The 20,515-nt window shown below is 42.4% G+C and overlaps 1 protein-coding gene across 3 annotated transcripts in view; it reads left to right on the plus strand.

The window, feature by feature from the left end:
* Positions 1 to 20,515, plus strand: part of LOC311111048 (cGMP-dependent protein kinase 1-like) — a gene marked incomplete at both ends in the record, with an annotated part of 156,999 nt that overhangs the window by 109,256 nt on the left and 27,228 nt on the right. For all 3 annotated transcript variants that reach the window (XM_084153743.1, XM_084153744.1, XM_084153742.1), the window contains 3 exons: positions 15,880 to 15,943; positions 19,212 to 19,289; positions 20,049 to 20,143. In XM_084153743.1, coding sequence (XP_084009869.1) covers positions 15,880 to 15,943; positions 19,212 to 19,289; positions 20,049 to 20,143 — 237 coding nt within the window. The remainder of the gene's footprint in view (positions 1 to 15,879; positions 15,944 to 19,211; positions 19,290 to 20,048; positions 20,144 to 20,515) is intronic.

Consider the following 20,515-nt stretch of genomic DNA (forward strand, 5'->3'; position numbering starts at 1 on the left):
ACGCACAACAAAGAATATACACACCCTGACTCAACATTTAAGCGTCCCCTGAGTCAGGGCGTGACAGTTTGCAATTTCGACCTGTTAAAGCCGGTGCTCTTCTGTTTTCAAACCCTAGTGCCAGGATTGGTAATTGACCTGTCTGTCTTATATGAGCTCGCTTGCGCTGAGGTGGGAGGGGTGGCAGTATCTGAGGTGTGTCCTTAAAAACGTGCACCAAAGTGCCAATTTCAGGCAGCGCTGGTGGGGATATTTAAGACCAACCAAAAGCTGGTGTTAGCAGTAACTCGGTTGGTTATGGCATAGAATTTGACAGCGGAAGCACAGCCTATCCAGCTGTGACGCACAGTGCCCATATGCACATGGAACAAGACCTTGTATTTAGAAACATAAAAAACGAATGTTTTTTCACATCGAAGTGCTAGCTGCGTTACTACAGATCCTGGTTCGATACCGGGCTGTGTCGCAGCCGGCCGCGACCGGGAGACCCATGAGGCCAACGTACAATTGGCCCAGAGTTGTCCGGGTAAGGGGAGGGTTTGGCCAGCTGGGTTGTCCTTGTCCCATCGTGCTCTAGCGACTCCTGTGGCGGGCAGGGCGCATGCACGCTGACACGGTCGCCAGGTGTACGGTGTTTCCTCTGACACATTGGTGCAGCTGGCTTCCGGGTTAAGCGTGCATTGTGTCAAGAAGCAGTGCGGCTTGGCGGGGTTGTGTTTCGGAGGACGCATGGCTCTCGATCTTCGCCTCTCCCGAGTCCGTTTGGGAGTTGCAGCGGTGGGACAATACTGTAACCACCAATTGGATATGATGAAATTGGGGTAATAAGACAAAAAAATAAAAAAATATATATAGTTTGGAAGCATCCCCTTTTTATCTATGTAGGCTATTGTACATTTATTTATCCAGCTCCTGTTATTATTTTGGATGTGCATAAAAATCCTGTCCATGTAGGCTATACAGTGCCTTCGGAAAGTATTCAAGCATTTTGTTACGTTACAGCCTTATTGTAAAATGGATTTTTTTTTAAACATCCTCAGCAATCTAGACACAATACCCCATAATGACAAAACGAAAACACGTTTTTAGAAATTGTTGCACATTTATTAAAAATTAAAAACAGATACCTTATTTACATAAGTATTCAGACCCTTTGCTATGAGATTCGAAATTGTGCTCAGGTGCATTCTGTTTCTATTGATCATCCTTGAGATGTTTCTACAACTTGATTGAAGTCCATCTGTGGTAAATTCAATTGATTGGACATGAAAATGGAAAGAGAATCACATGTCTGTATAAGGTCCCACAGTTGACAGTGCATGTCAGAGCAAAAACCAAGCCATGAGGTCAAAGAAATTCTCCGTAGAGCTCCGAGACAGGATTGTGTTGAGGCACAGATCTGGGGAAGGGTACCAAAACATTTCTGTAGGTCCCCAAGAACACAGTGGCCTCCATCATTCTTAAATTGAAGAAGTTTGGAACCACCAAGACTCTTCCTAGAGCTGGCTGCCCGGCAAAACTGAGCAATTGGGGGAGAAGGGCCTTGGTCAGCGAGATGACCAAGAACCCGATGGTTACTCTGACAGAGCTCTAGAGTTCCTCTGTGGAGATGGGAGAACCTTCCAGAAGGACAACCATCTCTGCAGCACTCCACCAATCAGGCCTTTATGGTAGAGTGGCCAGACGGAAGCCCCTCCTCAGTAAAAGGCACATGACAGCCCGCTTGGAGTTTGCCAAAAGGCACCTAAAGACTCTCAGACCACGAGAAACAATATTCTCTGGTCTAATGAAACCAAGATTGAACTCTTTGGATCGAATGCCAAGCGTCACGTCTGGAGGAAACCTGGCACCATCCCTTCAGTGAATCATGGTGGTGGCAGCATCATGCTGTGGGGATGTTTTTCAGCGGCAGGGACTGGGAGACTAGTCAGGATTGAGGAAAAGATGAACGGCGCAAAGTACAGAGAGATCCTTGATGAAAAACTGCTCCAGCGCACTCAGGACCTCAGACTGGGGCAAAGGTTCACCTTCCAACAGGACAATGACCCTAAGCACACAGCCAAGACAACGCAGGAGTGGCTTTGGGACAAGTCTCTAAATGTCCTTGAATGGCCCAGCCAGAGCCCAGACTTGAACCCGATCGAACATGTCTGGAGAGACCTGAAAATAGCTGTGAAGCAACACTCCCCATCCAACCTGACAGAGCTTGAGAGGATCTGCAGAGAAGAATGGGAGAAACTCCCCAAATACAGGTGTGCCAAGCTTGTAGCATCATACCCAAGAAGAATCAATGCTGTAATCACTGCCAAAGGTGCTTCAACAAAGTACTGAGTAATGGGTCTGAATACTTATGTAAATGTAATATTTCCGGGGTTAAAAATAAATAAATTAGCTAACATTTCTACAAACCTGTGTTTGCTTTGACATTATAGGGTATTGTGTGTAGATTTATGAGAATGTTTTATTTTTATTCAATTTTAGAATAAGGCCGTAACGTAACAAAATCTGGAAAAAGTCAAGTGGTCTGAATACTTTCCGAAGGCACTATATGCCCATCATGGAACGAGAGATGAGATGATCATATAAGTTATTTTCCTCAAACAATAGATTTTTCCCCCTTTTGTTTCATTAGAAAACAAGACCCTATAGGCTACCCTTACCCTACTAGAAGAAAAGCTGGTTCAACAGCAATGCGTCGGGTGTCTTCCTTATCCTGGCCATGCATTAGCCAAGTAGCCTATCCATGAAAGGTTTCTAAATAGTCTACTTTTGCCTTCATGCTTTTTCATTATTCACAATTCACAAAGGCCTACCTGCACTACATAGGCTAATCCATTCGGCTTCTATCCATGCCCATTTCCAAAGAGCGCCTCTGGTCTGATTACCAAAGACTCGCTGCTGCGAACATCCTATAACGCCATATCAACAGTAGGCCTAGGCTATATCTTGCTTACTGAAAACATGCCTCACACATACAGTACAATTTACGGGAGCCTAGTATTTTTTAATTGCGGAGAAGTGTAATGCGTAAAGGCCTATACTCGTTGAAGCCAATTACAACAATGTTGACTGTCAACACTCCAAACATATTGAGCAAACACTGGATGTATTTTTCTTTTACTGTTGCTATTACTCGTTATTGTAGCCTATGCTATTTAATAAACTGTATCAATCCACAATGGACAAGGAAGAGAATATTCGGTGCCCCCATCCGAATTTGTGTTGATGACAACGCAAAGACTGTCAATAACCTACAGAGCTTGAGACAACGGCATGCAGTATTAAGCCACGAAACTTGTTGATTGGCCACCTATAATTTATTAATTAATCAAAACCCAGCCCTATCATGCCACCACCAGCTAATTCCTGCAATGAAAATAGCAACAATATTTCCGACACACCCCAGGACCTATAGCCCTACCGCCAGTGCTAAGATTTACCATTGCGTTAGGTTTGTTAAAATTGAGCCCAATGTCTCCTTCAAGTTTGTTACGCATCTTGAAGTACCCACTCTACCGGAAAAAATAATTATCCCTTCTTGCTGCTCTCTTTCTTCTCTCTATCTGACGTTGACATTAGCATAGGGTTTGGCAGAGGAGAGGGGCTGAAGACAGAGAAGCCTGTTATCATATTAAAGGCAGATTTTTGTTGCACGGACACACAGCGTGGGATAAAATAAATCCTCATCAAAAGATGGAGGGAGTATAGCGCGTCATATGCATCATGCAGGATTTATGAGGTGCCTTGGAAGTGTACTGCTTTCTCTGTCTGTCCCGCTGTCTGTCCAGCTGTCTGTCCCTCTGTCTGTCCCTCTGTCTGTCCCTCTGATTGTCCCCCTGTTCTGTCTTTCACTATCTGGCGCCTTTCCCTCTTTCTTTTTCTTGCGCTCTGCTTTTGTTTTTATATTTTATGAAAATGGAATGACGTCACATTACCTTTCGATGCATTTTGTTCATACAAACTCAATCTGTTTCCCGTAGTTTGAATTAGTCATTGCAAATTGAATTTATCCATTGAGAGGCTTACAGAAGGACGCTGCAGGGCCCACTAGCACGCAGAGGTTTACAGGTTGTATTTACTTAGAACAAAGGCCTCATGAATCTCTCAGTGTTCTCTCTTACTCTCTCTGCTTCAGTCTGAGTTCTAGTGGCCATCCATATTTCCTGGTTCAAAAAGAGAGTTAAACTTACATCTAGCTCTTTATTACTGACTTTCTACTCGGAATTTGTATGGAAGTTAGCTCGCTATCTTATTGATCTGTATACCCCGGGTAGTAAAGTGATTTTGTAGTTGTTGTAGATCTCTCTACAGATTTTATATCCTAAAACAATTTAAAAGCAATCAGATTACGATAAACAAACTGTTCCCATGAGTCAACCTGTATGCATTATTTTATCTGCAGTGAAATTAGACATTAGTTCTCCCTGGAAATACAGTGGCTTGCGAAAGTATTCACCCCCTTTGGCATTTTTCCTATTTTGTTGCCTTAAAACCTGGAATATAAAAATTGTTTGGGGGGGGGTTTGTATCATTTGATTTACACAACATGCCTACCACTTTGAAGACGCAAAATATGTTTTATTGTAAAACAAACAAGAAATAAGACAAAAAAACAGAACTTGAGCGTGCACAACTAACCCCCCCCCCCCCAAAGTCAATACTTTGAAGAGCCACCTTTTGCAGCAATTACGGCTGCAAGTCTTATGGGGTATGTCTCTATAAGCTTGGCACATCTAGCCACTGGGATCTTTGCCCATTCTTCAAGGCAAAACCGCTCCAGCTCCTTCAAGTTGGATGGGTTCCGCTGGTGTACAGCAATCTTTATGTCCTACCACAGATTCTCAATTGGATTGAGGTCTTTGCTTTGACTAGGCCATTCCAAGACATTTAAATGTTCCCCTTAAACCACTCAAGTGTTGCTTTAGCAGTATACTTAGGGGCATTGTCCTGCTGGAAGGTGAACCTCCGTCCCAGTCTCAAATCTCTGGAAGACTGAAACAGGTTTCCCTCAAGAATTTCCCTGTATTTAGCGCCATCCATCATTCCTTCAATTCTGACCAGTTTCCCAGTCCCTGCCGATGAAAAACATCCCCACAGCATGATGCTGCCACGACGGATGGTGTTCTCGGGGTGATGAGAGGTGTTGGGTTTGCACCAGACATAGCGTTTTCCTTGATGGCCAAAAAGCTCAATTTTAGTCTCATCTGACCAGAGTACCTTCTTCCATATGTTTGGGGAGTCTCCCACATGCCTTTTGGCGAACACCAAACATGTTTGCTTATTTTTTTCTTTAAGCAATGGCTTTTTTCTGGCCACTCTTCCATAAAGCCCAGCTCTGTGGAGTGTATGGCTTAAAGTGGTCCTATGGACAGATACTCCAATCTCCGCTGTGGAGCTTTGCAGCTCCTTCAGGGTTATCTTTGGTCTCTTTGTTGCCTCTCTGATTAATGCCCTCCTTTCCTGGTCCGTGAGTTTTGGTGGGCGGCCCTCTCTTGACAGGTTTGTTGTGGTGCCATATTCTTTCAATTTTTTAATAATGGATTTAATGGTGCTCCGTGGGATGTTCAAAGTTTCAGATATTTTTTTATAACCCAACCCTGATCTGTACTTCTCCACAACTTTGTCCCTGACCTGTTTGGAGAGCTCCTTAGTCTTCATGGTGCCCCTTGCTTAGTGGTGTTGCAGACTCTGGGGCCTTTCAGAACAGGTGTATATATACTGAGATCATGTGACACTTAGATTGCACACAGGTGGACTTTATTTAACTAATTTTGTGACTTCTGAAGGTAATTGGTTGCACCAGATCTTATTTAGGGGCTTCATAGCAAAATGGGTGAATACATATGCACGCACCACTTTTCCGTTATTTATTTTTTATAATGTTTTGAAACACGTTATTTTTTTCATTTCACTTCACCAATTTGGACTATTTTGTGTATGTCCATTAGCTCAATGGTCCTCTGTAGCTCAATTGGTAGAGCATGGTGCTTGTAATGCCAGGGTAGTGGGTTCGATCCCCGGGACCACCCATACGTAAAAATGTATGCACACATGACTATGTCGCTTTGGATAAAAGCGTCTGCCAAATGGCATATTATATTATTACATGAAATCCAAATAAAAATCAATTTAAATTACAGGTTGTAATGCAACAAAATAGAAAAAGCGCCAAGGGGGATGAATACTTTTGCAAGGCACTGTAGAAGAGAGATGTGTGCATGCGTGTGTGCATGTAAAGGGGGATCTATGGAACGTTTGGTTCCTCTTTTGCACCTTGGAGCTCAGGAGAAACCTTTGGAGGCCCCATCCAATCCCTCTGCTTTCCTGACATGTGTAGCCTATTAAAGTGTCACTTGGATGGGCAAGAGGGCTATTCGAGACCTATAAGGTTCTTTCTGCGCTAAGCATAGTTCTGAGATATTGAGCATTAAAGTTTTGACATCCCAGATCTCAGAACAGTTTTGTAGTGAATTCTTCTTTCATAACCCATTAAGGTCCTCACCTTAAATGTATCTAAAGTGCAGAGTATCAAAATCCTAAGACATCTGTAATTCAGACATTTAATGATTAAATAAAGAAAACACCCTTCTTTCTAATCACATCATCAAATATATGAATTCATGTTCATCACACATTTGTTAAATAGATAGTTCCCTAAAATGTAAGAATGTGAAATGTGACTCGTTTCAGGAAACTAGGCATATGTCATGCGTCACTACTTTTACAGGAGAGCCATTTGAAAGTAAACTTTTTATTTCTTCCAAAATGCGTTTTTGGGCAGAAATGCCTTCAGGAACATGTGAACTTTCATGTGCCTTAATAACACACTTTTATGCCATTTGTAAATATAAATACAATGGTTAAATTACGAGCCTAGTTGGTTTAGCCATCGAAAAAGCAACCTTCCTGCTAGCCGTGATTGGCTGAGATAATGAGTGGGCTGGACATACTGAGAGATGAGTTTCGATTGGTCTGCCAATCTCTAAAATGGCGCTGGAGGAGATGGCTGCCGTTTTACGGGCTTCTAACCAATTGTGCTATTGTTTGTGTTTTTTCGCGTTATTTGTAACTTATTTTGTACATAATGTTTCTGCCACCGTCTCTAATGACCGAAAAGAGCTTCTGGATATCAGGACAGCAATTACTCACCTCGTACTGGATGAAGATTTTTTCTATAATGTGTCGGACGCGAAGGATTTTCTGGATATGTTCCGGGATTCTTCCGATGGCATTGAGGAGTACACCACATCAGTCACTGGCTTCATCAATAAGTGCATTGATGACATCGTCCCAACAGTGACCGTACGTACCCCAACCAGAAGCCATGGCAACATCTACACTGAGCTAAAGGGTAGAGCTGCCGCTTTCAAGGAGCGGGACTCTAACCCGGACGCTTATAAGAAATCCCACTATGCCCTCCGACGAACCATCAAACAGGCAAAGCGTCAATACAGGACTAAGATTGAATCGTACTACACTGGCTCCGACGCTTGTCGCATGTGGCAGGGCTTGCAAACTATTACAGACTACAAAGCACAGCCGCGAGCTGCCCAGTGACACGAGCCTACCAGACAAGCTAAATAACTTCTATGCTTGCTTCGAGGCAAGCAACACTGAAGCATGCATGAGCGAATCAGCTGTTCTGCTCTCCGTAGCCGATGTGAGTAAGACCTTTAAACAGGTTAACATTCACAAGGCTGCAGGGCCAGACTGATTACCAGGACGTGTACTCCGAGCATGCGCTGACCAACTGGCAAGTGTCTTCACTTACATCACTTACAGTCTGTAATACCAACATGTTTCAAGCAGACCACCATAGGTAACACTAAGGTAACCTGCCTAAATGACTACCGACCCGTAGCACTCACGTCTGTAGCCATGTAGTGCTTTGAAAGGCTGGTCATGGCTCACATCAACACCATTATCCAAGAAACCCTAGACCCACTCCAATTTGCATACCGCCCCACAGATCCACAGATGATGCAATCTCTATTGCACTCCACACTGCCCTTTCCCACCTGGACAAAAGGAACACCTACGTCAGAATGCTATTCATTGACTACAGCTCAGCATTCAACACCATAGTGCCCTCAAAGCTCATCACTAAACTAAGGACCCTGGGACTAAACACCCCCCTCTGCAACTGGATCCTGGACTTCCTGACAGGCCGCCCCCAGGTGGTAAGGGTAGGTAACAACACATCCATAGAAGCAAACCGGATGGACATCATAAAAATGATCGGAGAGGTTGAGGGTAGAGGAAGTTCAGGAGTAAAAACAAACTAAATAGAATTATTGTAAAATTGACTGTGTCCATAAAATGTATATAGTATGTATAAGCTGGAAGTAGAGGCCTAAGCATTGTTGTTCACTAGTTTACTCCAATTAGGGAAGGGGTGGTGGGGTTGGAAAGTAATAAAGGGAAAATAAAAAATAAAAAATAAAACAAAAGGCTTCTTAACAGATTCTAGCCATAAGACTCCTGAACAGCTAATCAAATGGCTACACGGACTATTTGCATTATCCACCCCCACCCCCTCTTTTACGCTGCTGCTACACTCTGTTTATTATCTATGCATAGTCACTTTAACTCTACCTACATGTACATATTACCTCAATCACCTTGACTAACCTGTGCCCCCACACATTGACTCTGTACCGGTACCCCCTGGATATATTTTTTAGTTATCTATTTTTTACTTAACACTTATTTTCCATAAAACTGCATTGTTGGTTAAGGTCTTGTAAGTAAGCATTTCACTGTAAGCATTTCACCTGTTCTATTCGGCGCATGTGACAAAAAATATTTGATTTGATTTGATTTTAGCATGCTTCTGTCTATAACATGAGCTGGTCAGTATGTGTAGGTAATCCTTTCTAACACAGCTTTTTTGAAAGATATCACGAAGTAGAACTGCATAAGTGTTGCTCTCCACTTTTTGGAGGAGCGAGTTTTGAAATTAGTGGAATTAGAGTATGATAGCTAAGGAGATGGAGAAAAGTCATTTTCTTTTCAAGTGTACTGTTAGCTAGCTAGATAACATTAGCTGGCTGGCTTGCTAGCTAACTTTACGTGTATGATCTTTGTAGTAATATTATTCGTATCTCAGAGCCATTTGCATTGCTAGGTATAGCCTAATGTTAGCTAGCTAACATTGAACCTGGTTGGTTGGCTACCTGCAGATTCATGCAGGGTAGTAACGTTATGAGTTGGGATTATGTTTCATTGTTTAGCTAGCTAGCTACATGTCTAAACAAAAGACTCCGCTATGCAAGTAACCATTTCAATAGAATTTTCATGATGTCACTGCGACAACTGTCGATAGACAGAGCTGGTAAATTCGCTCTGGCTATCTACTCCGATGTCCCAAAGTACAGAATAACTGACGAATTTACAAACGCTCAACACCCATTGAATAAAGCCGGTGTCAGTAAACGTAGGCAAAAAAGCATAATTAAATTGTTGCCAGCAGCACAGTTGCAGTCACCAACGCTCTGGATAACATAAAAACAGCCTAACCAGCTCTGTTAGGGCGAGTAAAATGGTCAGAGTGAGCTGTTCTCTCATTTGTGTCTGGAAGTAGCTAGCAAGCTAGCCATCTTTTGCCAGTTAGCTTGGGTGCTTGACTGCTGTTGTTAGGTCAGAATGCTCGGATCAATCCTACTCCTAGGCCACAGCGTCCAGTGTGCGCTCTGAACGCTCCGAGAGTGAAACGCTCTGAATTTACGAACGGACAATCTGACAACACTCTGAGTTTACGATCGCCCAGAGCACACTCTGGCACTCCAGATTAAATTTACGAACACAACCGTAGTCATTTGTGTAAGTGCATACATGTTGAATGCCCTTCCCTATAAGCATGCTGAAAATCTGTTGTTAATTTGTTTACTGTGAAATAGCATTGTGTCTGGTCAAACACTATTTTTTTCCAAAAATGTTTAGCAAGGGTTGGTAACAGAGTGATTTGGTCAGCTGTTTGAGCCAGTAAAGAGTGCTTTGCTATTCTTGGGTAGCGGAATGACTTTTCTTTCCCTCCAGGCCTGAGGGCACACACTTTTCTGTAGGCTTAGATTGAAGAGATGGCAAATAGGACTGGCAATATCGTCTGCTATCATTCTCAGTAATGTTCCATCCAAGTTGTCAAACCCAGGTAGCTTGTCATTGTTGATAGACAACAATATTTTTTTTCACCTCTTCCACACTCACTTTAGGGAATTCAAAATTACAATGCTTGTCTTTCATAATTTGGTCAGTTATGCATGGGTGTGTAGTTTCAGAAGTTGTTGTTGGCATGTCATGCCTAAATTTGCTAATCTTGCCAATGAAAAAATCATTAAAGTAGTTGGCAATATCAGTGGGTTTTGTGATGAATTAGCCATCTGATTCAATGAACGATGGAGCCGAGTTCAACTTTTTGGCCAAAATGTCATTTAAGGTGCTCCAAAACTTTTTACTATCATTCTTTATATAATTTATCTTTGTTTCATAGTATAGTTTCTTCTTCTTCATGATCAGTTTAGTCACATGATTTCTCAATTTACAGCACGTTTGCCAATCGGCTGTGCAGCCAGACTTATTTGCCATTCCTAGTTGCCTCATCCCTGTTAACCATGAAATATTTCAATTCCTCATCAATCCACTGGGATTTAAATGTTTTTACAGTAATGTTCTTAATGGCTGCATGATTATTAGTAACTGGAATAAGCAATTTCATAAATGTGTCAAGTGCAGTGTCTGGTTGCTCCTCATTTACACACCACAGACCAGAAAATATTCTTTACATCTTCAACATAGGAATCACTACAAAACTTCTCGTATGACCTCTTATACACTATATTAGGCCCAGCCTTTGGAACTTTGGTTTTCCTAGATATAGCTACTATATTATGATCACTACATCCGATAGATTTGGATACTGCTTTAGAGTAAATTTCTGCAGCATTAGTAAAGATATGATCAATACATGTGGATGGTTTCATTCCTGTGCTGTTTGTAAATACCCTGGTAGGTTGACTGATAACCTGAACCAGGTTGCTGGCACTGGTTACGGTTTGAAGCTTTTTCTTGAGTGGGCAGCTTGATGAACCCAGTCAATATTTATACCTCTCTGTTGATATCACATACATGATCAAACATTTCAAGAATGGGTCTTTAGGTGAGGCAGGTGAACCTGTAGCCATGTTACTTCAACAGCATTTAACATGAGATCCTCTCTAAGCTTTACAGGAATATGACTGAACATAAATGGCAACACCTCCACCATTGGCATTCCTGTCTCTTTTGAAGATGTTGAAACCATGTATTGCTTCCGCTGTATCATCAAAGGTATTATCCAAGTGAGTTTCAGAGATAGTCAGTATATGAATGTTATCTGTTACTAGCAAGTTATCGATTTCATGAACCTTGTTTCTTAGGCTACACATGTTAATGTAGGATATTTTTAGCACTTTTCTGGAATTCTTAATAGTTTTTATTGCTTTACTGGGAGGCTTATCGGAGGTAGAAATGACAGTGATATTTATGTTTGAGCTGATAGTGCAGGGTGAGTTGCACATAATGGACTTCCTACTAGGGCAAACCGCCTCCGTGCTAACAGTATAACAGTATAGGTTCATAGGCACATGATTACAGCATACAATAGCTGTAGGATTGACATAGGCATTCAGAGGAGTTAAATTATGACTGCCAACACCCCTGGGACAATGTACATTTGCAATGTACAATGCAGCAGCACTATGACAACTCAGCGACACAAAGGTAGGGATTATCTGATCAGGGCTTGGGTCACTGATAAGTCATTGTCTCAACGCAGCCTTGAAATGCGTGGACAGGGTCCAGGAGCCAAGATGTTCTAGTTTGTTAGCGGGGGGTAGAGTTCTGGTCCTGGAGTGATGGCTGCTTTTCATCCAGGGGTTGTGTCAATTAGAATTGAAGTCAGTCAATTCAGGAAGTGATTTTAATTTTAAATTCGAAAATGGAAAAACTTTTGAAATAAATAGCTTCTCCTTTTCGGTTTATTGAGAAATCATTGAAAATAGATGCCTTTTTCACTGTTTTTGAATTGGAATTTCAGTTTACTTCCTGAATTGACCCAACCCCTTTTTCATCATTACCATTCAATTAGAGATTGATAACACCTGGGTAACCCACTTTCCAGCAAATCAATTACCTTAATTTATAAATTAAGGGCCGGGGGGAATGAGTTCAGATGGTGGCACTCGAGTTCAGATGGTTCGCAGTCACATTTGAGAAGACTGGAGTCTAAGCTACGTGCACGCACACCCTCACACACACACAAAGACACATGCAAACACCATCCTATTCCACTGTAACAGTTTTGAACCTAATAACATGATGATCAAATGTACAATTTTATTACAACCCAATTAAGTCGTTAGATGCAGAACTTTCCATAACAGATGCTTTTTGTTTGCGGGGATTGTTTCACGGCTCGGGGGCTAAAGTCACATATGTTTCCCATAGTAAGGAGCTATCTGACAAGCCATTTTCTGGCCAGGGTCTATGGAGGAAATTCAGCACCAGGAGTCAGTCCTGGGGTGAGATGGTTCAGATTACTTTAATAAAGCAAGGAAAATGAGAGGGAGATGGAGAAACAGAGAGATGGTATGGAGAGATAAAGGCCTTTGTTCCAATGCCTGGGTGCTATTTTCCTCTCCCCTCTGATAAACATTGGCCAGTTTTCTTTAGTCCATGTCGATAACAAGCAGATAGGATTTAGGATCTAGGAAATGCACAGAAAAAACAACAAGCCTCTTCAACCTCTCTGTGTGTGTGTGTGTGTGTGTGTGTGTGTGTATGCGTGCGTGCGTGCGTGCGTGCATACAGAATTCCACAGATAATACATGTGTAGTGTATTTATATAAGGTTCATTTCTGGATTATACATTCACCAACATTATGAAAACTGAGTGAGCGTAATAACAGAAACTCTATTCAGGCTAACCTATTGACTGTGTAGCTGTCAATATTACATGACCTTCTGTTCAATTCTGTTCTGTTCAACTGAGTGTTCAAAACATTAGCAACACCTTCCTAATATTGAGTTGCACCCCCTTTTGCCCTCAGAACAGCCTAATTTCGTCGGGGCATGGATTCTACAATGTGTAGAAAGTGTTCCACAGGGATGCTGGCCCATGTTGACTCCAATGCTTCCCACAGTTGTGTCAAGTTGGCTGGATGTCCTTTGGGTGGTGGACCATTCTGGATACACACGGGAAATTGTTGAGCGTGAAAAACCCAGCATTGTTGCAGTTTATGACACTCAAACCCGGTGCGCCTAGCACCTACTACCATACCCCATTCAAAGGCGCTTAAATATTTTGTCTTGCCCATTCACCCTCTGAATGGCACACAATACTGTACACAGTCACAATTGTCTCAAGGCTAAAAAATCCTTCTTTAAGCTGTCTCCTACCCTTCATCTACACTGATTGAAGTGGATTTAACTGGTGACATCAATACGGGATCATAGCTTTCACCTGGATTCACCTGGTCAGTCTATGTCATATTTTGTACACTCAGTGTATACAGTTGATGTCGGAAGTTTACATACACGTAGGTTGGAGTCATTAAAACCCGTTTTCCAACCACTCCACAAATTTCTTGTTAACAAACTATAGTTTTGGCAAGTCGGTTAGGACATCAAGTAATTTTTCCAACAATTGTTTACAGACAGGTTATTTCACTTATAATTCACTGTATCACAATTCCAGTGGGTCAGAAGTTTACATACACTAAGTTGACTGTTCCTTGGAACAGCTTGGAAAATTCCAGAAAATGATGTCATGGCTTTAGAAGCTTCTGATAGGCTAATTGACATCATTTAAGTCAATTGGAGGTGTACCTGTGGATGTATTTCAATGCCTACCTTCAAACTCAGTGCCTCTTTGCTTGACATCATGGGAAAATCAAAAGAAATCAGCCAAGACCTCAGAAAAGAAATTGTAGACCTCCACAAGTCTGGTTCATCCTTGGGAGCAATTTCCAAATGCCTGAAGGTACCACGTTCATCTGTACAAACAATAGTACACAAGTTTAAACACCATGGGACCACGCAGCCGTCATACCGCTCAGGAAGATTAACGTACTTTGGTGCGAAAAGTGCAAATCAATCCCAGAACAACAGCAAAGGACCTCGTGAAGATGCTGGAGGAAACAGGTACAAAATTATCTATATCCACAGTAAAACAAGTCCTATATCGACATAACCTGAAAGGCCGCTCAGCAAGGAAGAACCCACTGCTCCAAAACCGCCATAAAAAAGCCAGACTACGGTTTGCAACTGCACATGGGGACAAAGATCGTACTTTTTGGAGAAATGTCCTCTGGTCTGATTAAATAAAAATAGAACTGTTTGGCCATAATGACCATCGTTATGTTTTGAGGAAAAAGGGGGCTGCTTTCAAGCCGAAGAACACCATCCCAACCGTGAAGCACGGGGGTGGCAGCATCATGCTGTGGGGGTGCTTTGCTGCAGGAGGGACTGGTGCACATCACAAAATAGATGGCATTACATTTACATTTACGTCATTTAGCAGACGCTCTTATCCAGAGCGACTTACAAATTGGTGCATTCACCTTATAGCCAGTGGGATAATGTCACGTTCGTTGAATGACGGGTCAGACCAAGGCGCAGCGTGATATGCGTACATGTTTATTAAACTTTAAACACACGACAAAACAACAAAGGAAACGTGAAGTCCAAGGTAGAACACACAACATACCTTACAAGGAACAAGATCCCACCACTAGACAGTGCCAATAGGCTGCTAAAGTATGGTCCCCAATCAGAGACAACGAGCGACAGCTGCCTCTGATTGGGAACCACACCGGCCAACATAGAACTAGACATACGAGATCCTCATACATAGAACAAGCACAACAAGGAATATACACACCCTGACTCAACATATAAGCGTCCCCTGAGTCAGGGCGTGACAGATAACCACTTTACAATATTATTATTTTTTATTTTTATTTTTTGGGGGGTGGGGTAAGGGTGGGTAGAAGGATTACTTTATCCTATCCCAGGTATTCCTTAAAGAGGTGGGGTTTCAAGTGTCTCCGGAAGGTGGTGAGTGACTCCGCTGTCCTGGCGTCGTGAGGGAGCTTGTTCCACCATTGGGGTGCCAGAGCAGCGAACAGTTTTGGAGCGGGGTGACGTGAGAGAACTTGGGAAGGTTGAACACCTGTGGCATTCTGGATGAGTTGTAGAGGTTTAATGGCACAGGCAGGGAGCCCAGCCAACAGCGAGTTGCAGTAACCAGACGGTTACAGTTACACCAGCTCTGTCAGGAGGAATGGGCCAAAATTCACCCAACTTATTGTGGGAAGCTTGTGGAATGCTACCCGAAATGTTTGACCCAAGTGAAACAATTTAAAGGCAATGCTACCAAATACTAATTGAGTGTATGTAAACTTCTGACCCACTGGGAATGTGATGAAAGAAATAAAAGCTGGAATAAATAATTCTCTCTACTATTCTGACATTTCACATTCTTAAAATTAAAATTTACATTTACATTTTAGTCATTTAGCAGACGCTCTTATCCAGAGAATGAATGTGAGTGAATGCATACGTTATTATTATTATTTATTTTTTCATACTGGCCCCCCGTGGGAATCGAACCCACAACCCTGGCGTTGCAAAATAAAGTGGTGATCCTAACTGACCTAAGACAGGTAATGTTTACTAGGTTTAAATGTCAGGAATTGTGAAAAACTGAGTTTACATGTATTTGGCTAAGGTGTATGTAAACTTCCGACTTCAACTGTATGTCTATTAGCGCCAATGCCCTGTAGCATTGTGGATCCCTATTCTTCATTGTACACTGACTTCCTGACTCTTTTCTTCCTGCAGTGTTCCGACGTTCCATGAACTACCGGAGGAGATTCTAAGCAAGCTAGCTGATGTCCTTGAGGAGGTAGGTCCTCTGTTGAAAGCCAGTTACATACACAAATGTGTTCGCCAAGGATACACATTTCTATGGAAACAAAAGTGCATGGAGAATGGATGACTACGGGTTGGGGATGACATTCTTGCTATGCTGAAGGCAGAGGAGGTTTGAGATTTCTGAGCAGCTGGGTATGGTGTTGATATACTTGTATGTGATGTGACAACACATACAATTGAAATCTAATTGAAATTGTTGAAGGAATCTCACCGGTCAAAGACGTCAGATCACCACTTTTTGCCCAGAGGAATGTAAATATTGTACCTGTTCTCTGGCTTTATATTTTTTGTTCATGTTTCCTCTCTGAATTATTTCAGACTTCTGGTGGTTTTGTTTAAGGTTATATGTTTTCTTTTGACATCGCAATAGCAATTATTTTTTTAGCACTACCCTTCTGAGCTCCATTTATACTATTTGTTATCCTTTTTCCTTTGATATATTCTCCAGTTTTACTTTGGCTGCTTTTTACATGTATTTTGTGCTGCATGCTTTTAGAAGCCTGTTCCATTTCTCTCTCTCTGTGTGTGTGTGTTCAGATAATGACCAGGAAGAGGTCCCAATTTCGGCCATAAAGTGTTCACTTCACAAGGACAGAAAAATCTTTTAATTATGCTAAACTATGAAAATCTATGCACTCTCTACACTCTCTACAACTTAAGGCTTTTCCTATTCCATTTTGTTTCTTTCAACATAAATATTTACCTCTCTTTCATGAGAATGAATACATGACACAAAGTCATTAAAGTTCATTTTAAAGCTAAAATAATTTCTCTGCATGCTATTCCATTTGTGTAAATTGCCTGCCATGCCGTAGAAAACAGAGAACCATCCTGACTGCAGTGGTAAAATGAATCAATGGGTTTAAAAAAGAACAGACCATCTGACCAATGTTTGGGACATACACTGTCTGCCAAACACAAACCTAAATAACATGTTAACACCATGTTTGTGAGAGCCCCTCTGTGTCATTCAATACTCTGTTGTATTCACCATAGTACTGTTCATTCTAATGTAAATCAGGTGCTGTCTTATTGATATGTCTGAGACAAACTGAGACATACTGTGCATTTGGAAAGTATTCAGACCCCTTCCCATTTTACACATTTTGTTACTTTACAGCCTTATTCTAAAATGTATTAAATAATTTTTCCCCCTCAACAATCTACACACCCCATATACCCCATAATGACAAAGAAAAAACAGGTTTTTAGACATTTTTGCAAATGTATTAAAAATATAAAACAGAAAAGCCTTATTTACATAAGTATTCAGACCCTTTGCTATGAGACTCGAAATTGAGCTCAGATGCATCCTGTTTCCATTGATCATCCTTGAGATGTTTCTACAACTTGATTGGAGTCCATCTGTGGTAAATTAAATTGATTGGACATGATTTGTAAAGGCACACACCTGTCTATATAAGGTCCCACAATTGACAGTGCATGTCAGAGCATAAATCTAGCTATGAGGTCGAAGGAATTGTCCATAGAGCTCCGAGACAAGATTGTGTTCAGGCACAGATCTGGGGAAGGGTACCAAAAAATATCTGCAGCATTGCAGGTCCCCAAGAACACAGTGGCCTCCATCATTCTTGAATGGAAGAACTTTGTCACCACCAAGACTCTTCCTAGAGCTTGCCGCCTGGCCAAACTGAGCAATCAGGGGAGAAGGGCGTTGGTCAGGGAGGTGATGGTCACTCTGACAGAACTCCAGAGTTCCTCTGTGGAGATGGGAGAAACTTCCCGAAGGACACTCCATCAATCAGGCCGTTATGGTAGAGTGGCCAGACATAAGACACTCCTCAGTAAAAGGCACATGACAGCCCGCTTGGAATTTGCCAAAAGGCACCTAAAGACTCTCAGACCATGAGAAACAAGATTCTCTGGTCTGATGAAACCAAGATTGAGCTCCTTGGCCTGAATGACAAGTGTAACGTCTGGAGGAAACCTGGCACCATCCCTGTGGTGAAGCATGGTGGTGGCAGCATTATGCTGTGGGGATGTTTTTCAGCGGCAGGGACTGGGAGACTAATCAGGTTTGAGGGAAAGATGAACAGAGCAAAGCAAGAGATCCTTGATGAAAACCTGCTCCAAAGCACTCAGGACCTCAGACTGGGGCGACGGTTCACCTTCCAACAGGACAACGACCCTAAGCCAATACAATGCAGGAGTGGTTCGGGACAAGTCTCTGAATGTCCTTGAGTGGTCCAGCCAGAGCCCGGACTTGAACCCGATCAAACATCTCTGGAGAGAACTGAAAATAGCTGTGCAGCAACGCTCCCCATCCAACCTGACAGAGCTTGAGAGGATCTGCGGAGAAGAATGGGAGAAACTCCCCAAATACAGGTGTGCCAAGCATGTAGCGTCATACCCAAGAAGACTCGAGGCTGTAATCGCTGCCAAAGATGCTTCAACAAAGTACTGAGTAAAGGGTCTGAATACTTATGTAAAGGTGATATTTAAGTTGTTGCTTTTTTTTACACATTTGCTAAAATTTCTAGAAACCTGTTTCTGCTTTATCGTTATGGGGTATTGTGTCTAGATGATTGAGGAAAAAAACACACATATCTAACCCTTGTTGATAACAGGCATATTGGGGTAGATCGCTAGAACACCACCCAGGATTTGACTGCTAGGCTGAACAACAGGAAGACAATGTAACCTCTCTCCATGTTTTGACGTTGGATGACCATAATATACAAAGGTCAGCATCTGTTTCTATGGCCAGTGTGTTTAGTTGGTCTGGTGTGGCACATTGGTCACAGTGTATTGATCGGCTGAGCCCTCTACAAGCTAAATGTCACACAGCTTTGTCTTACAAAGGCCAGATACTCACTCTCACATGCCACATCCAACCATCTTTGCCTATATAAATGGCAGTGTTGCACGTAATCCTGTCTTTACAGGTTAACACACCTACCTGTGTGTGTGTGTATGAGGTTCAAGGAGAGGCTTTCAAATCAAGAGAAAACACAGGAAATGAGAGCGTGAAGAATAGGGAGCGTGCATGCGTGCGTGCGCGTGCGTGCACATGCACCTATGTGCTTATGTGTGAATGTGTTTGTGCTTTCAAAGGCGTGACGTTGTCAGGTGTCAGAAGAGGCTTGGATTGTTGCTTCAGGGGACTCTGCACCCCAAGGAAACGTGTCTAAGGTGTCTCACCCTGGGGTGAAGGGGTATTAGACAGAGGTGTCTGGGTGACTCATCCTTCTCATTTATCCTCTCCTCTCTGGTTCCAGACACACTATGAGGATGGAGAGTACATCGTCAGACAGGGAGCCACAGGAGACACCTTCTTCATCGTCAGTAAGGGAATGGTGAGACCCTCATCATCATCAACATTATTGATAAAGGGCTCTCAGCCAGACATGTTACCTTCTGTCCTAGCCAGGGAGCCAAATAAGTTCAATGACTCACCCCATTCAAATTATCAAGATGTACAGTATCTATCTGTCTCAACTAGTGGAACAAACATCTCTCATCTCTCCCTCTCTCTCCCTGCCTTTACCCTTCCCTGTCCACATTCCTCTCTCCTTCTCTTTCTCAATCCCTCTGTTTCTTTTCCTGGGTCTTCCTTTCCCTTTATGTCCTCTAGATCATATTAAAAGTTGAATTATTGCTCTGTCCCTCAGATTAGCTATGTATTTCTGGTGAACGTGATGTCATACCGCAATATAACCTTCTAATGAATGAAGATGGAAGCCTTAATTAAGTCAAATGACCTTCTATATATCTTCACTTTGGCCAGTTCTGCTGGACCTCCATCGCTCAGTTGTCAGCTAGCTAATGACCTGGTCAGTGGTTCCTCACAGACCATAGCACCAAGATGTCCATCAAATATGTACAAAGATTTAGCATGCACAGATATGTCCATCACCCCTGCTCTGCATTAATCTCACTTTGATGTTGAATAATGTAGTGATTAGTCAATCATACAGTTACAGAAATATCCATTACAGAAGGGTTTGAGGTACTTACAGTGCAGCACATGGTCCCATAGGTCCCTTCTCTCAGAATGTATAATTGCTCACTCCCCCCTCATGGATTTAAAGTGGCACCCCCACCCCTTTGTCCAGGTGAATGTGACCAGGGAAGACAAGCCCAGCGGGGATCCTGTCTACCTCCACAGCATGGGGAAAGGAGACTGGTTTGGAGAGAAGGCCCTGCAAGGGTAAGACTGATAACCCCTCTACCCACACTTCTAACTCCCACTCCTTGCCTCTCTCTCTCTAGGAAGGTGCTCTGTAGCAATGGATGATAAGAGCTACATGATATCAGAATTGTGACCAGAATGTCTGTTATGTGCATACCCCCAATAAACCACATGCGTCACAATGCCTGAGTGATCTCCCCCCTGACACATTGTGAAGTACCTTGAGAACCGGGCAAGTGTTGTATAAATCCAAGCATCGTTATCATTGTCCACAAATGTATTGGGTACAGCCATACTTACTTCACTGTATTTATGTGTACATTTACATTTTAGTCATTTAGCAGACGCTCTTATCCAGAGCGACTTACAGGAGCAATTAGGGTTAAGTGC

The sequence above is a fragment of the Coregonus lavaretus genome, assembly GCF_964263955.1.
Source record: "Coregonus lavaretus genome assembly, chromosome: 36".
Classification (NCBI taxonomy): domain Eukaryota; kingdom Metazoa; phylum Chordata; class Actinopteri; order Salmoniformes; family Salmonidae; genus Coregonus; species Coregonus lavaretus.